Raw genomic sequence first — 13,796 nt, 5'->3', positions numbered from 1 at the left:
TTTCACGACAATTTTCCGCAAGCTCGAACGTGCTGATGTGAGCTACAAGAAACTCAAGGTGGTGTAAGGATCTTTGTGGGCTGGGACTGCTCAGGCTCGTTATCTTCGCCGTCAGAGTCAGAGTCAGGTTCCTCTTCCTCCAAAACATCAGTAAACCGGTGAGACTCAGATATTAGTAGATTTTGTAGTATTTCCAAGCCCAATGCTTCTTTCCTGTAAATTACGATACAAAGTAATATATAGCAATCTAAAGCAATGTAATCACGCCAATTCACGCTCAGTTCAGACTCAGATATTGCTCTACATCACTTTATATTGCTTTATATTGTTTTATAACGTCATGTATAGGAAAGAGCATTTCGGCGTACAAAATATGGGAATATCGGTGGCTCACCGGTTTGCTGATGAAGTTCTTTCATTCGAATATCGTCCTCATCGGACCCATTGGAATCAAGGTCACTGTCATGCTCTAGCAGGCTCTTGTGTTTTTTGGAGGCAGGAATAGTTATAAAGGGCATGATGATAATGAATTACAGGGGGTGTGAGTGTACAATGAGCAAAATTTCACGCCGGTGCCATCCTTTATGCAAAGAGCTGTAATTGCTTCTATACGCATTTTGGGAGTTTCAATTCAGATTCTCCTTCATTTCGTCAAGCTCCTCCTTCCTCCACCGTGCACCACGTTACCGCTGTCGAAGTGCCACCAGCAACACCAAGTCGCTCTCAGAAGCATGAGGAAGAAAGAGAAGCCAAACTTGATCACATCTTCCTCTATCGAACGTCTCGATCCCTCCTGAACAAACTCTCAATATGGCAGCTTATATCCCTCATGGATACATCGCGCACTGAAACGACGCACGGAGCTCTCCACAAGAATGAACGTGACCGGATACAGAAGACGTAGTTGAACCTCTGTGGGTATTGACCAACAACGAGACCAATTGTTTTAGGTTCAGATCAAAGCCCCAAGAGAAATGCACCCTCCTCCGCTCTAGGCTCTTTCCCAACTTTCCCCTTTCCGATGAACGGATCCTCTACAGACGAATCCCTCCCCGGTTCTTCTCCCCACCATTCATCGTTCGCTACCGCACCAGGAACAAAGTGAAACAACAACAAGCGAGTGCGCAACGCAGGACAAAGCACACAGTGCGCTAACCCGGCAAGTCGACGACTGGTGTTGCAGATAGACGCCAGGACAATAGCGCCTGCTGTAACCGCCAAACGTATCCGCACCGCAAGTAACCATCCTCGTCCCCGCAATGCCGTGCATAAACCACCTCCAGACAGCTCGAGTTCTATACCTATATTCAGGAGCTCAAGGTCACGCATCACCGAGAGAATCTCGAATGTATACACCGCAGGGAGTTTAAATACATATCCTACTGGGAGAACTTCAATCCCTCCCACTACCCACAGCTCAAGTCTTACGCCGTTCGGCACAGACGAGAAACGTTCTCTCGCATCTGGCCCTTTTACTTGATTCACCTGACAGCTTGGGCAATACTTATATAACAGACAAAGACGAAGATGCGGACGAGGACGAGGAGTTATGGCTACAAATGTCTTCGCCCGATATACTGCCGCTCGGCAAGAATGGGCGGGTCGCGCGTGCCAAGGAACGCATTTCATCAACCACAGCAGACAATGAGGCTTGGAAGGTAGGGACATCAATTTGTGCTGCGAGAGTTGAGGTGCGTGACGGGTAGTGTATTGTATGCGTTTTAACACCTTTGGGGTAATTGTTCTTCGTTGGTTTAGCAGATGTCGTAGAGGCACTTAGCCTGCCGTATACTACCATGGACAAGTATGGCGTAGCCACGTCAAGCTCTTAACATCTCAAAGACGTAGTCCAGACTGGTTACACGTCTAACCCGATATAGCTTCAAAGTCGTCACGTCATGTTCTTGATGTCTGCCTCACGTCAGTGTTCAGCAGTCATTTTCTCTCTCCATTCTGCCTCGGCCAGATACAAAATAATTCTCTGCTATGTCTCCACTTCTTTCAAGCTTGGTTGCTCCCGATGTCCTCCGATTCAGAGTCCCCCCCTATAACTCACTACTAGTAACTCACGCGTCGTGCTATCAATCATACTGCACCTATGTGAAGGCAGCAACACAACTCACTGCCACACTAATTGACCTCGCATGAATAGAGGAACTACCACGCCAGTGAGTCATGTGGTTCAATACAGGACGCAAACTACTCATACTCACACACGATTTATTCTTGCAGTGTCTGCATTAGCTATCATAGTCGCAATTGGTAGGGCATCCCTGTGATTCAATGTCGGCAAGGTCACTGGCAGGTGTGGATGCTGCAGAGATTGATGCTGTCAAAGCAGCAGCAAGAAGGAGGACGAAGGTAAAACGCATTGTTCAATGTTTGTGAGGGAGGATGTGATATGGGTTCAAATCTATCTGAAGGGGACAGTAGGAAGACGGCTTGCTATTATGTGCTGAATATTGACATCCGTGGCGATGAAGGAAGAACCTATCTACCCTTTCAAACAGATGCAATGCCAGCAGACTGCCGCTTTAGATTGTACGCATCTAGTGACATTTTGGAACGTGGGCTGACTTTACGAAACATTTGCAGTGCGTCAGGGTCAAGGTTTTTCGCGCGAGTATTGGTCCAATCTCACGAATTTATCGACCATTTCCTTGCTCGAGGTGGAGATATGGCGCTATAGAGGTGGTGAAACGGTCCCACTAAACAAGGTAAGAACGACAAGACATACCAGTCGATCGTGTTCAGCGTCAAATTCTACTTTGGTCTCGTTGCGCAGGAGTTTTTGCATCACGCCCTCAGTCCGTCGCTGCCTCTCGCACTGATTCTCTTGAGTTGCTGATATCACACACCAAGATTCTTCATGGACCCTCACGCGCACGTTCATAGAAGTCCAAGAGCGTGGCCGAATGAATGTCGTCACAATTCAGTGATCCGCTTCCAAGGCCTCCGATACCAAGGGCCTACGAATTGCGGGAAGTGCATGTATGTCATCAAATTGTCATAGATTAGATTCAATTCCAGTGGGGGGGGTTTTCAAGATAGTCGTTTCTTCTTGATTGGTTTTTCCTGATGTTGTTTTCCGTCATCTGGATTCGTCCAGAACGCTGCGTTCAATGGTTCCCGCGCGCTCAGCTTATTCAGCGCATACTGTATCGGCGGCGTCGCGGACAGAATCGTCGATGTTGATCGGTTGATCATTAATGAGATCGCCCCTTTAGCAATTGCTTTAGTCCCTCAAGAGTCAAGACAGTGCATAATTTTTTTCCGCACTAGAAGTGTCATTCAACAACACTTTCTCTCTTCTTCCCTCGACACTCGACAATCTCGTACTCCAGGCGCTATACTCTTCAGCATCACTCATTCATGCTGTAGAAGACTCGGAGTTCATGCAAGGTCGTTATAATTAAAATTGTGTGCTCGTATCTTCTTTTTATCTCATTATCGGGAGGTGGAAGTGGGCCATGCCGCGCCGTTCAAACAAAACAATTCACATTATCATAGCCATGTTTGTATCTATCTAGATACATCGATTTTATTCAAACTGTCCTGAACCAGTGGCTGTGTCCATTCATCCTTGTAGTTGTGTCCATTTGTCATACTTGCATGCTGGCTTAACGAAGTTAACGTTCCTCACCGTCTTGTCACATCTCACTTCAAAATGTAGCACTATGTATATACGTGTGGTGCTCGACTCAGAACATCCTACAGTTGACGAGGGTACACCATGAAAGGATTGGAAAGAATAGAATGAGGACAAGCAAAACAGCACGCCAGTAAATTAACACCTGCCGTGGGGCCCAGAGAACTTTCTGACCGCTGTGATAAGAAATATACAGATCAGTGGCTGGCAAACATATGTCGTGGATAGAAGGCTCGAATCTAAGACATGACAGTTATTTTCAGTGAGTCGTTGCAAATCAGCATTGAGATGGGTCAACTTAGTCCGACACATGTCTGGATCGCGGAACATGGTAAACAATATCAAAGGCTTCCTCCTAGCCTTTTGCCTTCACATTCGCTTCGCTGGCTCAGATCAGCGGTACCGGAAACCTGGTCGTCAAATTGGTGCTGATCAGGTTGGTTTCAGCGTTGTGCCATAGTTTAACGCAGTAGCACACATGTAAATTAAGTAGCATTGAAACAACAATTCACGTATCCAGCGTGTAATACTATGTACATCAATAATTACACGTACATCCCAATAGACGAAGTATACGTATAGGGGTATGCAATATAGAATAATGACGCGGTGCATGTATGTAGCGAGTAGGGTAGGGTATATCGCACCCCGTCCCCAGCGCCTAGGCCCATCGTCGTGTAAGTAGCACTTAAGAGTGCGGTATGAAGTCGTGCGTCGTGTCTGATGTGAGAATCTGTGTTGTATGCGGTAAAGATCGTGCGTGGTATGCGTAGGGATCGAATGCGTAGTATGCGGTACAAAGCGTATTTGAGGTAGGAATCATGCATCCTATATGAAGCAAAGAGTGCGCGTGGTATGTCTGACACGAATCGTCAAACTCGTCAAACTATCCAAAAACGACGCAAACCCACCTAATAGTCCAAACAACAAATCTTACAACTCGAAATTAAGCGAGTCTCTATCCTCGCTCATAACTCTTGCATACTCGAGGAATAACCTGAAGACTACGGTTGGCTTTGCGTGTATTGAAAGGGTCGCAAACTGCACTCACCTAAACAAATAAGCAGTCATATCCTCCTTCCTCCAAAACGCCCTACTCCATTCCCTCCCGCTCCTCGCAATCTTCGCTCCAAGGTCTGCATGAGCTCCTCGGCCTGAGGGGTCACCGCGGAAGAAGAGGAGGGCGTCGTAGAGGTCGGAGTAGTCGATTTGGATGGGGATGTAGTGAACCCAAGGGGAGAGACGGTCTGTGAACCTGTTTGGGGTGGGACACGAGAGTAGGAATACAAGAGGAGCAGGAACATAAAAATAGTGAGGTTGAGTTAGACTGGAGCGAGAGAAGGGGGGGAACGAACCATTCAGGATATACCGTAGACTTGAACACGAGCGAGTTGGTCGTGATAAGCCGTTTAAACCGACTCGACCACCCATTGCCATCCACCTAGCGAAACAAACACGTGAGCCGCTCCGCAGAAACAACGAGAAACCGACAAGAAACCGATTGTAGCGCTTTTGTAAAGAGCCAAAACCAACGTAGAACCCAAAAATGCAAACTCACATCAAGCACATACTTATATCTCCCCGCATCCCTAACGCTCATCCTCCTCCTCCACTCAAACCCCTCCTCCAACTCCCTACATGTTTCAGGCTCGCACTGACTAGGACTCCCCGCAAACGCAATATCGAGCATCGCAGGGTTCATCCTCGCCTTCTTCATTTCTTCCACCTTCATCCCCTCCCCATCCCCATGATCGTCCATGACCAACACCTCAACGCTCCCATCTGTCCTCTGCGCAATTTCCACCAACCGATCCCTCTGCGAATCCCTCCAAGGTCTATCGCTCGCATGATGAATGCCCGTATTAAGCCCCCTCCAAAGAAGGCGCTCATCTTCCTTTTTCTCCCACGCACCTTCTTCATCTCTTTCGCCTTCGACGTCATCCACCCATGATAAAGGTACGGGTACTCGGATATCAGCGTGTAGAGGACTGGAGCAGTAACTGAATTGCGGGACGGGGAAGGGGTTAGCGGAGGGTCCTGTGCCGTGAGCGAGGAATTGGCCATGTTGGGAAAGGTGGGAGGGATGTGCGCAGGGGTCCATTGCTTGGAGGTGGTCGTAGATGAAGGTTTTTGGTTTTTGGGTGGTGGATGGGGACCGGAGTGGGTTCCGTGCGACGGAGTCCAAGGGACATGCATGGATCCAGCCGCTGGTGAATGGTGCCGGATCTTCATTAAGAGGATCGATATCTAAAATGATGAAATGTTGGTTAAGGCACTTGCGACGGAAACGGATATCATACATTCGCCCCTTTCGCCCGCCTCTACGGCTCTTCTTCTCATATCGTGTGTGATAAACACGTTAGGGTTATCATGAGGGCTGAACACCGCCCTAAATGTGGGCAGATCATCTTCGACCTCAACCAAGAGATCGATCAGCTGGTTGGCGCCGATAAGTAAACGATCCCTTGCAGCCTCGTCTTCAGGCAGTGTCTCATTTCCGACGTGCAAGGGCCCAAGCGGACTAGATTTAGCGAGGGTGTATGAGTGGACGTGTGCCTCCCAATCGCGTTGGATCGCCTCCAAGGGCACGGGGTCTATACCCCAGAATGGTGCGAGATCGAGGTGGATCTGGTCATATTCATCTGGTAGCTGGACGTTGTGTTTTTTGACGTAGGCCCACCTGTAAAACCGCTGTCAGTTTACACGACATTTTGGGCCCTTACGATGGACAGTTTGACACGGAGATGATGAAGCGAGTAGGAGAAAAAATGAGGCAGGAAAGGTACCCGAAACAAGGCGGAAACAGGGAAGAAAGGCGGCTAAGCTTGTCTGAGACGTACCATTTATCAAAACCTGGCGGAGGAGCCCTCGCGTATCTGCGACGGTACTCATGGACTGCCTCGGGTAGTGTTTGACTGACATGAGCGAGCTTGGCGTCCCACTCTTGTTCGGCACGTGCGATAAGGTCGAGGATGGGATGTCGACCGTCTGGGTTCACTTCTAGTAAACCGTCTGGGCGGAAAGTATGGGCAGGGCGTGGTATGGGGCGTGGTAGAGGCTTCTGGGTAGAGGGAATCAGACTCTAAACTCCAGGAGTCGGATTCGAGATGAGGTGACCGTGGGGGATCTGCAGGATAATCTACAATTGGTGCGTGCCAATGCGCTTGATATGATAGAGGCAGGTACGCCGAAAAGTTAGTATTAAGTGGTGTGCCAATTGATTCAGTGATGGATATCGGGGCTAGGGTGAAAGCGATGAGGGTACATCCAAAGATCACGAGGAAGGTGTAACTTCGCACAGATTTGCGAGCGACTCGGAGAGCAAACATGGGGAGCGTCAAACGTTAAACTGAGACATACCATTGGACCTTTATTTGATGCAATTATATGCCAAGCAAGCGCTATGAAATTCAATGAATGCGCCTTCGGAACGCTCGGGACCTGATGTAAATTGACCCTGGTTTTCATCCCCGTCAGCGCTTGAAATGATAAGGAAACGTGGGCTAAAACTAGTACCCGCTGTCTGACATCCAGCCTTGTCCAGCCTTGTCCAGCCTGACATGTCTGAGTCGATCGAGGCAACGACGTACCTTACCTTGACCTTACCGGTACACCGCTCATAATTAAATAAGCGATTGCTTATCCGTTGCCAATATATATATCTCGTTGCTGGGAATTACCTTTTTCTTCCTCCAGACATGGGAGCTACCAACAGCGGAAATCACTACGCAGCTCCAAAGTCTGTCACATGTGGCAGACCCTGCATCAAAACATCAATGCGGGAGAACCATATGTACATGGCGTATATTATGATGCAGCTCGTACTTTATACAATAATTATGATACGATGAGCGCGGTATCATGATAACTAAAGGAGAATGGGCGACCAAACGCACGCAATAGGGGATAGAGCAAGTAAATTCAGAAGTGTGGTATTACCCTCAGTTCCAACTCAGGAACCTAGTGTTGCGTTGCAACCCTGCATGCGCAGTTTGCATGACGTTACAGGGCTACTCTAACATATGCTTGTATTTCCTGAATGTGGTCTCTTTCATATCGGATCTTCAAAAATCAACATGCGTCTCAACGCCACGCAGCTGGCCGTGCAGTAATACTTACCTGCCTATGAGAATCCCACCATGAGTCGACCTTTGAACCGGTACTTTCACTTTCGCGTGGGGCAGCTGATCATTGGCTCCGTTCGTACGCTATTGAGATCACCCAATGGGTGCGACATCTCGACTCGCAAGTTATTGAACGACTTAATTAGCTGGCTATGAAGTAGGGGTAGGTATCTGGGTGAACAGCGGAAATAACGCGGAAATACGACGAGAAACAGGAATTCAGAGCGAGCGTTACAGGATGTGGTGAAAGTGAGACAGTTGAAGATGAAGTGCAACGCATAGAACTTTTCATCAACTTGATTAGTCAGCATGATTCAGACTCAGCTGGCAACGACTTGGCACCAGCCCTGTTACGTACAGGCCCATGGCCAGCAACCCAAGGTATGTAGATCCAGGAATATTAATATTGAAAGCGGAAGCTCCCTTGGCATCAAACTCGGATGTCACCCGCGGGATCAAACCCATAAGTAATCTCAATTCACAGACGCCCATCCCCAAATTTGGGGAGATTCGAATCGCTTGAAAAAAAAAACTATCATGCCCCTCGCTCGTGATGCAGTAACAAACCATCTCCTGCTGATAAGGTAAAGAGAAGCGAACAGATTTTTTTCTCTATCATTGTCGGTACTTGAACATTCTCAGCTACATCATTTTCAAATACAGGAGAGGCGGAGCATACACCCCCTTTAACGCTTGAAATGATAAGCATTAACGTTCTGAACGTAGAACTGTCCGCTGTCCATCCTGGTCAGTGACATGTAATATCTGCGTTGATCGAGAAAGACGCTGAAAAATGTGCCTTATTTCACTACCGCTCGTAAATTAAATGGAGGATAGCTTATCCCAGTGCCAAAAAGCAAGACATGTCTTTGCTGCGGGAATACGACAGCGGTGATACAACGGTGATTGCCACTCAACTCCACACTCTGTCACATGTAGCTGACCCCGCTCGTCGGGAGAACCGTAGCGTATATGACGCAGCCTGAACTCAATACAATGCATATTGACACGACGAGCGCAGGAATCATGATAATGAGAGCGACCACAACATGCGAACACGTGAAATAGGGGGCAGAGAAGCACAAGCAGGACAGGAACACCGTCAGCTCAAATTCGGCAACAATCTTTGCCTAGCAGCCCATTAGCACCCCACGACTCAGCGCGTAATTTGAGGAACGGAGCTGTAGTGCAGCATGTGCTCCCGGTTCCTTCATATCGGGTCTTCAAAAATCAGCATGCTGTCTCCACGTTCCAATTGACACTTCGCGTAGCTGGCCGTGCAGTGATACTATTGGCGCACCTGCCTATGAAAATCCCACCAGGAGTCCTCAAGAACCTCAGCCCATTAAATTTGTAGAATTCATTCCTTGGAAATCGAGTCAAGTACATAGATGCGCACTTACCGCATGTACCACGTCTCAAAACCCGATTTGCAATCAGAGACAGGAGACAGGAGTCGGGAGACCAGTCAGCAGTCGTTCGGCTGCTGAACATCAGCTCCGTTTGGACGCTGTTGAGATCACCGCTGGGTGCAAAATATCGTCTCGCAGGCTGTCGAATGACGTGTTAGTTGGCTATGTAGCAGGGTACGTACCCGGGTTGGAATTACGCCCCGCGTAAGGAGACAGAGGATGGGAGAAAGTATGAAAATAAAACGACAGCGCTTGGCCCTTTCCACCAGGTGGACTAAGCAAGGCTCGGAAGGAAGGTGTCAAGTGCCAAGCGCTGTCGTTTTCCCTCAATGTTCACTTCAGCTGTGAGGGTCTTCGATTCGGGCAGTCGAATCACGGTCCAATTAATAGAAGCAGTCGAAAGATATGTATCTTGATTTTCCAGGAACTTCCATCAAGACCCTGCAGCTGACGACTCAACATCAAACTCGATTGGAGGTCACGTCGACAGGATCATCTCAATGCCCGGGCACTAGGTTCTTTAATGATTCGAGTCATCTGAAAGATTATCATCCCCTCATGCTGGTGATACAGTACCAAACCCGGGATGTCCAAGCGCCGGGATAACTCGCTTCGAGTCTGGGACTTGGAGAGTGGAAAGCAGGTTGGGAAGGCCTGGGACGACGAAGGGAGTGAAGGAGCGAACGCCATAGCACTTTCACCGGACGGCAAGAAAGTAGCAAGTGGGAGTTGGGATGGCGCAGTAAGATTGTGGGATGTTGACACAGGCAAGGTCATCGACAAATGGACGGGGCACACAACGAAAGTGCTGTCTGTCTGCTGGAGTCCAGACGGAGGGCGAGTAGTGAGCGGATGCTGGGATGGGCGAACTATGCAAAATACTCAATGATGGAGTGAGCCTGGTGTTGGAGTCCGAACGACCCGGACGATCAGAGACGAAGAAGACCGACCGATCCGAAATGGTTGAGGAGGGAGAGTGACAGGTGGTCCGAGCCCAAGCCAAAACGGACATTGACGAGCGACGTGTTGACGTCGGCTCGTGTCCTGCAATATGTTACTTATTCGTTTGATATATTTTTCGTTTCTACATAGCTTACTATAAGAACGCCACCAGTAGCGCGAGCGCATCTCAGCTTCTTTCAAGAGACTGAGATGTGAGTTAATAGTCTCTACGTATCGATTAGGACGCAACTAACGAGTCGCTAGTATACTTATTCATTAGGTACTTAGCTCGTTACACGAGCTTCTTTCAAGAGACTGAGATTATACTTGTTCATTAGAACGTCCCCGAAGGCCCGCGTTTAAAATACTCACCACACCTGGCATGGACCTTGGATGGAATGACCCTTATCGTGGGGTCACTATGGGGCGAGATCAGGAAATTCGAGACCGCCACCTGGACCGAAACCGCTGTTCTCGAGGGACACGAAGCTTGGGTCCATGCGATTTCGTTATCTTCGAATGAGCATATCCTTGCAAGCACATCAAACGACGAGACAGTGCGACTATGGAACCTCTTAATCATGAAGACCAAGTGCAATACGCGGCTTTTTCTGCGGATGGAAAGTTGTTCTTGACTGGCTGCGATGACGAGGCCCCACATATACACATGGGATGTATCTGCTATCGTAAGAGAAGCTGGGCTCGATCACCTTCTGTTAGACAATGTAAGCTTGCATACATCTCATCCTCAATAGCGACAATAATCTTACCCAAGGCAGCTACCCTTGCAACCTTCTCAGACGCTAGTGATGACACCGCATGTATGGGACCCTCAAGCTCCACACTATCGCATCATGACCAGTTCAGAAGACAGTATTAGACGGCCAACATGAAATGCATCTTCTTCAACAAGTTCGTGTGCTTGTCTTTGAAGTTCTTCCTCCAACGTTTGGGGTTAGTTAACTGTCCTTGTTGCTGGAAGCTGTGGCGGCATCATGAGACGGTGCAATTTCTATATACTTCATCAGAATTGCAGACACCTTACATATACCAACACACAAATACCACGATGCCGCATGATTTTTACTAATACTTCTGCCCAGAGTCCTGTCAACACTCGAACGACAACCAAATAAGTCCATTGCCGACAACCGGGCCCAACTTGAAGTGTCGCGGCACGAACCTCAAGCCAGCCAGTCACGATGAGCAACTTTGGTGCTTGTGGCAATGTTTCAACGTGGATAGGAAACCCTCAGGTCGAAATGACGCTCAGGGCTCGAGATCTGATGACGCTCAAGCTCACAAAGAACTTTGTGCAGTATGTAGTACAATGCAAATAAAAAAACAGTAGGAACTCGGCAATGTCACATTCAATCCTACACTTCGTCTGTTGAATCTTCTCACTATCAAGACTGGGATCTGTTGAGCGAAATGAGTCATCATTCAGTCCTTGGGAAGCGAACTTACCCCTCTAATTTACAAATTTTTTGAAAGCTTCATAGCAAGATATAATAATAGCCCTATTATCCAACGGCCTCATGCCTTCACTCCAACGGCGGTTAGGTCTTGGGATATTAGGAATGTGTGCATAGACAGTGGTTCGCGCTTCTGGGTAAACACCTCCAGCAACGGCAGTTACGAGTGCGGCTGTAATCTCAATTTTGTAAAAAGTTGGTGCGGTGCCATTCATAACGATCCCGGCCATGACTTTGGAATAAATGGGGCGTTGTCCGAAGGTTCGTTGGCGAGTCAGATTATTTGCAGCGAAAGCGGCGATGGCCTCAGCAATGAGCTGCGGTTCGGCATCTGAACTGTCCAAGTGTCGCTTGTCTTCTTGTACAAGGAGCAAGATTTGATTATCGTCAATGATGCACACATCGGTTTTGACGTGCCTATTTTCGGCACAAATGACGAGAGGGATGTCCTTCCTCGTCCTCAGAACCCTTCCTCTCTTCGTGTAGCCCAGTGCACGTAACAGCAGTACTGCATAGTCATCAACAGCAGATTCCTCTGCTGGAGCAGGAGACATAGCGAGGTCCATGGTGCGCAGGAGCTCGTAAACGCTGTCGTCAACTGCGTCGTTAGGCCCTGAAGCCGTGAGGATATCCGGATTGGCGGTGGGCTGGGGAAGGTTTTCTATTTCGAAAAAGGTGGCAGCATCCTGGTAATCGACCGTGATGTTGTACGCTAGGAGTTCATTGCTGGTCCAATCGTTACCAGACTTGGCGTTGCGAATGAGGGAGGCCATCAAAGGTATGTACTGTTAAAACTTTGTTAGCGATGATATCCAAGCCTACGAAGTCAAAAAGATAAAGTTGAAACCCAGTGAACATCGGACTGTGAGAGCGTGCGATAGTAATGCGCAAAGTGCCGAATCGTGTAGATACATTCCCTTCGCATTCGTGTCACAACCACACAGATTTCGCGACACTTTGCATTGCAATCACATTAATATTGCACTCGCATCTCCAATTGTACTCAGGTTGTGCACTCTACTAAGGTAAGCACAATTCTGCTATATCCCAGCTTGATGACTTACTGATCTTTCTTAGTACTAGGCCTATATCGTAGTACTAGGTATATATACTAGCTAATTTAACAAGCCTTTGTTTTCTCAATGGAATCATCCTTGGTCCAAAACTAGACCTATAATACACGAGTGATATTATGTCCAACTTATATCGGTGTCTGTCGACGACATGGAGCCTACTACCGCTTTTTACAAGACCGATGCGAGGAGGATGCAAGCGATCATGTGCGTCATGGAGCAAAGATAATGATTAAACAATGTGGCAACCACTGTCTTCATTCCAAGGCAATATCTAGTTCACACTTCTGCAACGTCGTTGACAGTATGATATTGCTGGTGTCGTGATTCGGGACAGTATGAAAAGCTAGCGAGGTCGACGAGTGTATGCTGGTTCCCCATACCGCAGGGAATTCGGACGAGAAAAAATTCTCGCTGTTGCTCCCTTTTTTCATCGTATTCAGACCATAACACGTAACTTACCTCTGAGGCTCTGCCATCCGGGCTGCTAGCACACACCCCTCGACGTTTGATCCAATGCGCCACTTTCTTCCTCCCAAGTCCTCAGTTCAGGGATCGATGACCTCATGCGCGCCCCATTGCTCTCTTCTACCTCAGTCATCGGGGATATAATAAGACGCTCGACTCAGGAAATAGTGTCGTAAGAATGCGAAAAAAAATGCTAAGGACAGGGCGAGTCTGATAGAAACCGATGCAAAACTCACCACACTAAATCCATCATGTATTTGTTTTCAATTTTGATGGCAGGAACTTCTTTAGCTTGCCGACAATCCAATCGCAGTGCGCACGTTATGCATTTCATTTCGGAGTTGATCTCATAGCTCGCAAACACAGCTGTCTTATCCAAAGATTTTCCCGCATGCTCTGCGTCCTCGAGGAGCGAATCTGAGAAACGCAGGTCAACAAAGTTCCGCTTGTAGTACATATATACTGATTCTGTCAGCTGGCATACTTGCTATATATTTGACTTATGATGATTTTGATTATCAAGCCTCACAACCCGGAACACCGGAGGCTGCAGTACTTCAGTCACTCATATCATGTTGTCGAGCCAATCAATTCTTCGAGATGTTCTATACAAGGGTCCCTATTGCCTACGACCTAGCAATCAAGTTGATCAA

General features: G+C 48.0%; 5 protein-coding genes across 5 annotated transcripts; 1 reads left to right on the top strand and 4 right to left on the bottom strand.

Moving 5' to 3' along the window:
* Window positions 1-504: 504 nt before the first annotated feature.
* On the bottom strand, window positions 505-2,048 carry EDB91DRAFT_1171256 (uncharacterized protein). Its single transcript, XM_041320208.1, has 2 exons — window positions 1,579-2,048; window positions 505-1,454 (listed from the first exon to the last, which is right to left on the bottom strand). Exons 1-2 carry the CDS (start codon window positions 1,796-1,798, stop codon window positions 958-960), a joined length of 717 nt encoding a protein of 238 aa, XP_041170409.1. The 5' UTR covers window positions 1,799-2,048; the 3' UTR covers window positions 505-957.
* Window positions 2,049-2,508: 460 nt separating this feature from the next.
* Window positions 2,509-3,039, top strand: EDB91DRAFT_1171252 (uncharacterized protein; the record flags this gene model as incomplete). The annotated part of the gene is made up of 4 exons (XM_041320207.1): window positions 2,509-2,541; window positions 2,596-2,717; window positions 2,786-2,806; window positions 2,861-3,039. Coding segments are annotated over 4 exons (329 nt in total), but the record flags the coding sequence as incomplete, so codon positions are not given.
* Window positions 3,040-4,057: 1,018 nt separating this feature from the next.
* On the bottom strand, window positions 4,058-4,396 carry EDB91DRAFT_1171246 (uncharacterized protein). Its single transcript, XM_041320206.1, has one exon. The coding sequence runs from the start codon at window positions 4,262-4,264 to the stop codon at window positions 4,082-4,084; it is 183 nt and encodes a 60-aa protein (XP_041170407.1). The 5' UTR covers window positions 4,265-4,396; the 3' UTR covers window positions 4,058-4,081.
* Window positions 4,397-4,582: 186 nt separating this feature from the next.
* On the bottom strand, window positions 4,583-6,978 carry EDB91DRAFT_1239989 (glycosyl transferase family 90-domain-containing protein; the record flags this gene model as incomplete). The annotated part of the gene is made up of 7 exons (XM_041321935.1): window positions 4,583-4,646; window positions 4,701-4,904; window positions 5,005-5,090; window positions 5,208-5,896; window positions 5,950-6,329; window positions 6,490-6,731; window positions 6,793-6,978. 7 exons carry the CDS (start codon window positions 6,976-6,978, stop codon window positions 4,583-4,585), a joined length of 1,851 nt encoding a protein of 616 aa, XP_041170406.1.
* A 4,432-nt stretch (window positions 6,979-11,410) lies between these two features.
* On the bottom strand, window positions 11,411-12,442 carry EDB91DRAFT_143068 (uncharacterized protein). The gene is made up of 2 exons (XM_041326215.1): window positions 11,595-12,442; window positions 11,411-11,546 (listed from the first exon to the last, which is right to left on the bottom strand). The coding sequence occupies exon 1, from the start codon at window positions 12,373-12,375 to the stop codon at window positions 11,599-11,601; it is 777 nt and encodes a 258-aa protein (XP_041170405.1). The 5' UTR covers window positions 12,376-12,442; the 3' UTR covers window positions 11,411-11,546; window positions 11,595-11,598.
* Between the last annotated feature and the right edge of the window lie 1,354 nt (window positions 12,443-13,796).

This window comes from Suillus paluster (genome assembly GCF_016628075.1).
Source record: "Suillus paluster strain FC165 chromosome Unknown EDB91scaffold_134, whole genome shotgun sequence".
In the NCBI taxonomy this organism is placed as follows: domain Eukaryota; kingdom Fungi; phylum Basidiomycota; class Agaricomycetes; order Boletales; family Suillaceae; genus Suillus; species Suillus paluster.
The sequence above is the reverse complement of the archived record's forward strand: the minus strand, read 5'-3'. Positions and strand labels throughout refer to the sequence as shown.

Bases quoted from the DNA above. Each gene is read 5' to 3' on its own strand.
- EDB91DRAFT_1171246 (XM_041320206.1), bottom strand. From the start codon at position 4,264: ATGCACCGCGTCATTATTCTATATTGCATACCCCTATACGTATACTTC.
- EDB91DRAFT_1171256 (XM_041320208.1), bottom strand. From the start codon at position 1,798: ATGGTAGTATACGGCAGGCTAAGTGCCTCTACGACATCTGCTAAACCA. The intron at 1,455-1,578 runs GTATATCGGGCG...CAGATGCGAGAG, and splicing joins CCCATTCTTGCCGAGCGGCA to AACGTTTCTCGTCTGTGCCG.
- EDB91DRAFT_143068 (XM_041326215.1), bottom strand. From the start codon at position 12,375: ATGGCCTCCCTCATTCGCAACGCCAAGTCTGGTAACGATTGGACCAGC.